Source organism: Cryptotermes secundus, unplaced genomic scaffold, assembly GCF_002891405.2.
Source record: "Cryptotermes secundus unplaced genomic scaffold, Csec_1.0 scaffold1927, whole genome shotgun sequence".
Taxonomy (NCBI): domain Eukaryota; kingdom Metazoa; phylum Arthropoda; class Insecta; order Blattodea; family Kalotermitidae; genus Cryptotermes; species Cryptotermes secundus.
In genome coordinates, this window is record NW_019726269.1 from 372,433 (window position 1) to 382,164 (window position 9,732).

The following is a 9,732-nucleotide window of genomic DNA, read 5'->3' on the forward strand; positions in this document are numbered from 1 at the left end:
GAAACCCCGCAACAGTGTTGACAGATTAATGCGATTAGGGTTATAAAGTGTGAAACCCCGCAACTGTGTGATAAGTAATTGTAGCCGTTATTTGTAGATTGTTAAATAAACCAATTAACCATCTCTACGGCGTCTTCAATAACGTAAACACGTTACAATATAATGAATTTCATATGTTTCAAATATTACAAATTATGTGATTGTGGTTGCTTACGTTCTTTTTGGTGCAAGGAGATGATTGGTCATCATGTGGGATTCTTGGTACCAACATAAGCTATTCATAAAAACCACCTGATGAGGATTTTGATAGATCAAAACATGTACTGGGATGAAAATAAAATAATTTAAATATTAAACATTTAATATCAGTTTATAATTAATTGTTCTGTTGATGGCCCGTAAGTATTCCTTAGATAGTTCATCCACATTCTCTGGTAAAAGCTCCTCTGTGCTACACACTATAAGCTATATGTTTTTTTAATTCGCATAGTAGGGGGTGGAGTCCAACTGGGTCCACGGCGGCCACTGATTGGCCTATTGTACCTGCTTCGGGTGATTATGATGATGGAGAATTTCGTGGAATGAATGGAATGAAGATTGACAGGGGAAACTGAAGTACTAGGAGAAAACCCGCCCCAGCACCACTTTGTCCACCACAAATCCCACTTGCCCAGACCTGGGATTGAACCGGGGTCACCGTGGTGGGAAGCCAGTGACTAACCGCTTGAGCTATGGCGTGGCCTTAAGCTATATCTTAAGCCTGGCAATTATGTAATACCTGAAGAGCTGTAGAAGTTTGTTCCCTGCAAGTGTGAAATTCTACACACTCAAATAAAGCTGTGAGATGTCAGTGGAAAGTTCCGTTATCTAAAAGCATTTCCATGGAGATTACTGCTTTCTGGACATGATGTGATCATCTGTGAGGGACTGTTAAGAGTACTTGGCTTTGTACAGATTCTCTGTGTTACAAAGTATCTTATATAAATTCACATATGTGCAGAATATGTTTTATTTTTGTAGTATACTGTGTTCATATTGGTGGTGTTCAGGCTGCCTCAAGCACTCAGGCCACTACCAGGTCCATTGTGCATCCCTGATCTTGTTAGAGCCCTACAGAAAGCCTTGAATATAATGCTAGAGCTAGAATAATCTTGATTGAGGCTGTCATGGTATTCATTGGATATGACCCTGCAGATCCTCAGCTCTCTAGTTTATGCCTGGGTAAAGCTGGACATCAATAGAATATATGGTAGGAGGCTATCTCATGCCCAGATTTCCAGCACATGGCCCAATCAGAGATGCCTGTAACATTTAGGTGCTTTCCCAGTGAATAGTGGCCAGTCAATAACCCTGTTACCACCCTATGATATTTCCTGTCCAAGACTTACAGGTCTTCAAACAGATTATCCAAAGGTCTTTCTTTCATTGAAGAACTTTGACTGCCTGATAGGAAGTGTGGCATAATATTATACAAATTACTTCACTCTTCATTGAATTTCTCTCTTTATAAAGTAAGAATGTTTAACTTCAGTTATAATGTAAGGAATAGAAAGTATGATTAATAGAATGCCCCTGTGATTTACTGTTTTTCTTTTACAGGAAGAATTAGATAGGCCAAAACCGGAATTGGTGATACCTGCATTGGCTGGGGCAAAAAGTGAGACAAAACTCAGGTAACTATCCACTTCAGTGATGTCTGATTACAGCATTATTAGCAGTTATGAGAATATGATAACACTGTTTCATGTTAGACAGTTTGTTAGCTGATGATGTGAAATGTAATGAAAGTACAAACATTTATTCTGTGAAGTTGTTCGGGTATGTTCAGACAATTCAGATACCTGCATGACATGAAAATTTTGTTTTTCAGTCGACAGACTGCAATCCAGGCTATTGAAGCCAAGTTAAAGATGATGGAACACAGTTCAGTTAATGACTTTGAGGTGAACAATGCTCCGACAGGAAGCTTGTTTGCACCACAGCGCCTTCATGTAACACAAGCCTCAACAGCAAGATACCGATCAAGAGGAAGATATGATTCAAGACCATATAGAAGACCCTCAAAGCTTCGAAGATGATCTTCTAATTGTATTACTTCTTTAGACATTAGATTCTCGTTTATGGAACTTGAATTATTATAATTTTATTTAAAAATGTTTACAATGTAAGCACTGTATTACATGAAGCTTATGGGTCTTCTGGGATGACAGTGTGTACTTGGCAGTTGGGTATTAATGTTTCAGAGCAACGTGTCGTCTCTGTCCTCGACCTTTGAAATGGAGGTAGCAGGTTTCTCCAAAACACTGGTACTTCTCCACAGCACCATGTCCCAGGATACTATAATTTTAATATCCACTACCATGAGAACCTCAGTTCTGACACTATTATATGTTGATAACTGCACGTTTCTCTTAAGGATACATTTAACAGTCATATACACAGTGTTTAGAATGTATACATGGGTTACTTAAAAAATTTTTGGGGGGTAAACATGTTACAATGAAGAAAGTTCAGAATATACTTATGAAAGGGCATGATATACCCCTCCAATTGGCTTAGTCAGATCAGGTTAATGTGAAGGGGCGTAGGTATAATAGGCAAGAAAAATTGCACATTATGGAATGACTTTTTTTTCATTCTTTAATCCTCAAAAAATTCAATTGTGATTAAGAAATAAAAAATTCAGTGTGAGTTTCATAAAATTCGATGCACAGTTGCCTGGTCAATCCCTGTATGTCTCTCTAACTCCTTCAGAGACCAGCGCCTATCTTCCTCCATGCACTGGACGACCACAGCATGAGAAACATCGGCACGAACGGACGCAGCGCATCCACGACGTTGCAAGTCAGCACTTGCTTCTCTTCCACGTTGGAATGCTTCTATCCAGCTTGCAACAGTTCTGTATGGTAGAGCATGATCACCCAGAGCTTCCACAAGCTCTGAGTGACATTCAGTCACATTTCTTCCGTGAAGCAGTGCTGTTTTCACATAACAACGCTGTTCCAGCCGGCTAACGTTCACTCTCAACGAAGGTTATGATCACACTGACGTCGTGCTGGACTCGCTTTGTTGTCCTTGGACTTCCGCATCATCTAGCGGCATCATTAGAAATCAAGACATTGCTGTTGCTCAGCGGCAAATTTGGAGATTCCGGTCGAATTTTCAGAAATATTATGCTGCCATGCCTTTTGAAGTAACCCACATATAATTAAAATTTCCTGCATATGAAGGTATTTCTGCCCATACCAAAATACCTGCACAGTTCCTAGAACTATAACCTGGCTGCAAAAATAATCTATGACTCCACCTGCATGTGAAATAGCAACCCCCCAACCTGGGGAGAAGGTAGCATTTCAACAGATCTTAATTTCAACTTTAGAGTGTGAAAATGCAATCAGGAAGACTGGTAGTGAAATAGTGCTTACAAATAAAACAAGTGGGAGAAACATAGGGACCAATGATATAATCACCCAGCAGGCAATTCTACACAATGAGAACTGATGCTTATTCCTTGTAACTCACATAATGGCCATGGTTTATGCTAACCGTCTTACAGTGTATACACTTTTTCAGCAGTACAACGCGTGCAGTAACAGGAGCAAAACACAACACAGAACACGATACACAAATGTATGTAGGAAGAATGCTCACATAAAAGAGGATTGGCATAATTCACGTGTTTGAGTGCGACATAGGATGAATCCTGAAAAGTTTTATTATTTAGAATTCATCGACATATATGACGAATACAGATTTTAGTCATTTTAGAATGAAGAGATTATGGCATGCAGTACAATAGTTTAACGTGCATAAAGACACCTGAGGATGGCATATTAGTGCTGAAACATGTAGTGTGGAAGTGAAGAATATGGTGAAAAAGTGTATACACTGTAAGACGGTTAGCATAAACCATGGACATGAATCAGTGTAACAGGACGCTAAAATATAACATTTTTAAAATATAACACATAATGGGATTTCCTATCCCCAAATGTGCTGTGTATTTAGCATCATGTCAGATGGCTCAAACTTTGCAACCACACATCCCTGCAATGGAAAGTTGCTTTGCAAAACTGTAAAGGAGTTCGATTCAATACTCCCTTATTAGGAATGTACTCATTTTTGGAATATCCTGTATATTATATTGTTTGTGTCCTTTTATTTCCTTGTTTGTCTTATCCAACCTGTTCTCATTTCTAATACAGATCATTTGGCCATCAATCACTGTCATCACCCTCAACATAATCATCATCAAAATCATAGTCTTCATCACTGTCCTTTTCTTGCTCTCTGCTTTGTTTTTCGGTTTCATTGGCTGAAAAAATCAAAACAAATTGGTGAAAATGTGTAAGTAGATCAAAACAAGTACAGTTGTCCCTGCCAACTATACATTTCAAGTATCCATGGCGTCCCGTTTGTATCCAGTTTATTTATCTGGTTATTAATTTGTGTAGGCATGAGACATCCATACTTTGAGGGGCAGGGTCATGATGGCATCTGACACAAATATTATAGTTTCCAAATTATCACTACACTACGGTGTTTTTTTTTTGTGACAAGTTTTATACTCTTTATGTCTAATGCTATTATATACAGTAAAACTTGGTTATAGCAACATCGGTTTCTGCGACACCTTGTCTATTGCGTCAAATATTCAATGGTACGAACTAATTCCTCATAAAGCAACTGTTTTTATACCTTGCTTAGTACAACATGCACAAATGCATCAACCTCGTATGTAACGTCATTTTCATTCCTGAATTTCTCTGATATGGACATTGAACGTAATTTAGAAAGTGTGTATTGGGCAAGTAACAGGAAACAGATGAAGATAACTGATTACTGTACTCGTATCTAGGTACAGTAAGGCACAACAATTGATGTAATCTACTGTAATTTGGTCAGTAGGCCTACCTTTAATATACAGTATTAGTGCGGTGTGTATTGTCAGTGAAAAGCGCTGTAATATGTCTTTGATATTACAAATTTGGGCAATTCCACTTTAATGTTACCTTAGTCTGTACTTAACTATGTATTTCACTAAAAAATGAAACATTTTAACTCGGTTTTTGGTAGATTTTTACGTGACTAACATAAGGCTACTGTGGAAGTGCCCATTTCGGTTACGACATTCGTTTATAATGACACTATTTTTAGGTCCCTTTGATGACGTTATAACCAAGTTCTATTGTATTTTTATTGTTGGTGAAGTTAACACACTTTGATTACTGTCAATAGTAACCACAGTTCCATAATCCCCAATTCCCCACAGTCTTTCCAACTGCAGTTTTCCAAGTTCAGGTGCTTTTCAGGAAAATAACCCCTGCAGTTGGCAAGGGTTCAACTGCCTCTGTGGTCTAGTGGTCAAAGAGTTCCTGGCTACAGATCCGGAGGTCCCGGGTTCGATTCCTGGCACTACCAGATTTTATTAGAAGTAGTGGGTCTGGAATTGGGTTCACTGAGCCTCATGAGGATAATTGTGGGCCTTTTTCAAGGAAATAGCAGCTCCGGTCTAGAAAGCCGAAATTAACAGCCGTGGGGATTTGTTGCACTGACCACGCAACACCCTGTCTGTTAAAGTTGGCACTAACTTCACCGACAAGCAGCGGTCACTCAGTCAGTATAGTTTGCTTGCGGGCTAAAGACATGGAGTTTGTTTTTTGTTTGTCTGTTGGCTAGGATTTGCTGTGTATCAACTTTCACATATAATAATATAAAACATGTTTTCCTGAGTCTACAGCTTTGTGCATAAAATGATCTATATGCACTTATCTTCCTTCCATGTGTGCTGCATGTCTGGCCATCTTAATTTCCTTGATTTGATTGCCACAGTACTTGGTAAAGAAAGAACAGATAATTATGGTATGTGAACTTATCCTCTGGTTCCAGACATTTTCCTGTGAACACTTTCTGTCTATTTTAACCACTTTTTTCCTTCAGAATAAAACCAAGTTTCACACCCATACAAAGTAATATATGAACTCTACACATTTCCCAGTTCCAACGTCTGTTCTTGAAATATATTTTATACTGGATTAATGTAATGATTTAAATATTTGACAACTTACATGGTATGAACACATTTTCTTGCTTTAGAACTTCAGTGACGAGTTTGCTGATAATTTCCCGGCATCTGTCATCCATACCACTTGGCATCCATCCCAGGCGTTCATGGCATTTGGCACCAGGTGGTGGAACTGGTAATTTTTCCAACATCTCTTGAATTTCAGGCACATCAATATCACAGTACTGAAACAGAAATCAGCTCATTCGTGTGACCTACCTCCATTCTGCACAGGAATTTCAGTCCACTACCACTATAATGTATCATGCCAAATGAGGATGTGTATAACAAGCCATAACAGTAAACAGTAAACAGTTTGGATATATCAATCATGGTTGTGGTCTAGTGGTCAGAGTTCCTGGCTACAGATCCAGAGGTCCGGGTTCGATTCCTGGCGCTACCAGATTTTCTGAGAAGTAGTGGGTCTGGAACGGGGTCCACTCAGCCTTGTGAGGATAATTGAGGAGCTGTTTCAAGGAAACTGCGGCTCCAGTCTAGAAAACCGAAATTAACGGCCATGGAGATCTGTTGCTCTGACCACGTGACACACACTGTCCGCTAAATTTGGCACTACCTTCCCCGAAAAGCAGCCGTTGCTCAATCGGTAGAGTTCACTTGTGGACTAAAATCACGGAGTTTGGTTTTTAGGACATATGCACATTGCTTTGTCACCCCTGGAACAAAAGTGCTGGTAGTGGGATGTGGCAGGAAGGAGAAGGGATGGTTGACTTTTTGACAAACATAAACAAACAAACAAGCTTAACAAACCAATTCCACGAAGCAAGAGTCCTCGTTGCTAAGCTAATAGTCACGCAACTAATCCAATTCTGCACCCTTTACAGAATCTGAAGTTTTATTATTGTGTTAACAAGAACCTGCCAGCAACCCCTCCTGAGCCAAAAAAAAAAGTCCATACTCTCACATTCTAATTATTTATGACAGAAATTTGTCTATGTGCTTAATTAAGCAACATCATATGAAGATATGGAAGTGGAGGCATAGCTTTTGGACCAAATCTTTGTATGCATTTCTAACATATCCTATCCAAGCTACAAGTCCTGTGTATCTCACATTATAATAAATAACTATCCTTAGTTCTAAACCTCCTTTATTCCCTTATTTATAGTAACAAAATTTATTTGTTGGATTTGAGATTCTCATGATGATGAATATGAAGAGCACTGTCTCCTGGATTGTGATGCCATGCAGTTTGGTAGTTTACTGATAATTCAGAGGACCATAATGCCTCCATCTTCAGGGTCAAAGAGTAAGTAAAGCAAGTCCACAGGAAACACTCTGTTTGCTTGCTGCCTGCTTCACTTACTTTTTGATACTGAAAATGGAGGTGGTATGGTCCTCCAAACTTCTACCTGACTTCAGGGTGTTTTTATCAGCTTCGCTGTTGTGCACCACCAAACAAAATACCCATGCAAGTGTAACATTATAGCGTACCTGATAGAACATCTGTCTGGAAGGAGGCACCATTCCAGGATGGAATACATAGATGTTGTCATTATTTGCTATATCTTCAGTTTGTTTCTCTGCAATTTTCTCAGGCTGCATGTTCTCCATCGTGATGACAGCTGTCTTAGGACGACATGATGGACTTGACTTGTAGGGTAGGAGGTAGTTACAGTAACTTCTCTTGGGCTTCACTTTCATCTTCAAGCCACCTGAAAGACCATTTCAGTTGAAACAGTGACTTACTATATCTATATTCTGAAGGACCAGTGTGTTCATGAGGTCTGAGGTTCTTGTGACAGTGAATGATTACAATCTTCTCGTATGTGACACTTCGTAGCGTGGTAGGTAGAGACCAGTGTTTAAGAGAAATCTGTGCTGCAGATGGAGGTAGTAGGTTCATTCTAAAATGGCACTTCAGTGATAACAGATAAATTACTTATCCAGTGCCATGTCATGGTGCTCTGAAAATCAATTCCTACTGTGCATCAACACACGTGACTCGTCTCAGCCACTGAAATGTAAGGATAGATCAAGGTTAACAGATCCATATTTGAACAATTGTTTAGGAACAACCAACATCCCAGACTGTAACAAGTTAGTAGAAAACATGCAATGCCAAATTTTGCACTAGTGTCATATCGGTTCCACTGTTTATTTAGAATTCCCGACTGTTTCTCTTTTATTTTAAACAGACAATACAACTGAGTAGCAACCATGTAACCTTTGATTTGTAAATTGCTGGTTTCTGCATCAGTTGATACAAACTAAGTGAAGGGTTTTATTTATTTTACTGACATGTTTTATTGATAAATGAAAATAACCAATGGAGGAAAAAGGGTGGTGGCAGAATTTTCCTGATGTGTGAAAGACAAGGAGAACTATACTGGACGCTTCAATTTTGTTTCTTTATGTTTGTGACTCCTTCCAAAGTGCATTGTATTGTGGTTAGGTTAGATTACCTTGGACGTGTAGCACATTGTGGCAGTATGTGTTTTGGTATTCTTAATGTTAGTTAAAATGTTTCTTGGTGTGATCTTGACATACAGCTTCAGGGGGTTGAAAGGTTGCAGACTCCTGACATAGATCTTGTTAAGAAATTATGTTTGTCTAGCCAAAAACCCGGCGTATTGGTGCCAGACTAATGTCATTGAACCTCAAGACGTTCTTCTTCATCTATGCAATTTAATTGCATTGTACCTTGATGTCAGAAAATTAATAAATGTGTGTGTATGTAGTCCTTGTTCAGGTATCACACTACTGTGACAGGGCATGTGCAAATTCAGCACTCGTACGGTGGCATTGTTTTCAACATGAGGGTGAGGGCACACCAAGGAAACTGGCAACCACAGTTTCCAGGAATTGTTACCAGCCTGAGTTGAACACATGTTACTGAATGCAATTTCCTCAATTTGCACTGCTCCAATCAGCAACATCAACTCAGGCTGATAACAGTCCCATGACATCACAAATTCATGGCCTTAATACTAGGCGTAATTTTGATCTTTATCGCCCTCAGACAAATTTGACAACTTACCAGAGAGGACCTTACTATTTTGGTATTAAACTTTTTAATCATCTTCCTTTAAATATAAAAGAGTTAATTCATAATATTTAGCAGTTTAGAGCAGCTTTTAAGTGCTTTTTTACATACTTAATCCTATTACACTTTAGATGAATTGAACAGTCTGAAGACGATTCAAAGGGTTCGCCCCGTGAAAGGCATCATGGAATTGCAGTCAACCACAGCCAATACTCATATATTTCTTGTAAAGTTCTTTTCAATGATGTCACGTGACCCTCCCCCTCTTTTTTCCTTCCTCCTCTCGTTGTCGTGCCAAGATGACATGAACAGTCGCTCTCTTTCCCTGGATGGCGGTCGTGCAGGGCGGTTGTCCCTGCTCTTAGAAATTTCTATTTGGTTTCTTTTCTTTTTCAAAATTCAATTTATTTTTGGAAGTCAGCGCTGTGTGTCCCGGGAGAGGGCCCCTCTGCCGAGCTATGGAGCAATGGCAAGGCAAAGGTGTTTTATATAAATATATATGTATGGGTACCCTATGAGTATATGTACACATGTGAGTATTGTTATTTTTTTCTTTCCTTGGTTTGTGAAAGTAAATGGTCAGTGAAATGGGCGGTGCCCCATGAATAAGGTATTGGCTTGAATGACCGGAGTGGGTCATGCTAGTTTTTTTGTAATATTATTT

The 9,732-nt window shown here is 39.1% G+C and overlaps 2 protein-coding genes across 3 annotated transcripts in view; one reads left to right on the forward strand and one right to left on the reverse strand.

The window, feature by feature from the left end:
• The window catches only part of LOC111864170 (probable RNA-binding protein 18), a 5,740-nt gene extending 2,135 nt beyond the window's left edge, over positions 1–3,605 (forward strand). For both annotated transcript variants that reach the window (XM_023851234.2, XM_023851233.2), the window contains exons 4-5: positions 1,600–1,673; positions 1,871–3,605. In XM_023851234.2, the coding sequence (XP_023707002.1) occupies positions 1,600–1,673; positions 1,871–2,078 (282 nt within the window). In that variant the 3' untranslated portion in view covers positions 2,079–3,605. The remainder of the gene's footprint in view (positions 1–1,599; positions 1,674–1,870) is intronic.
• Positions 3,606–4,190: 585 nt separating this feature from the next.
• LOC111864172 (general transcription factor 3C polypeptide 5) lies at positions 4,191–7,737 on the reverse strand (the record flags this gene model as incomplete). The annotated part of the gene is given in 3 exon segments (XM_023851236.2): positions 4,191–4,315; positions 6,069–6,249; positions 7,517–7,737. Coding segments are annotated over 3 exon segments (500 nt in total), but the record flags the coding sequence as incomplete, so codon positions are not given.
• Positions 7,738–9,732: the final 1,995 nt, after the last annotated feature.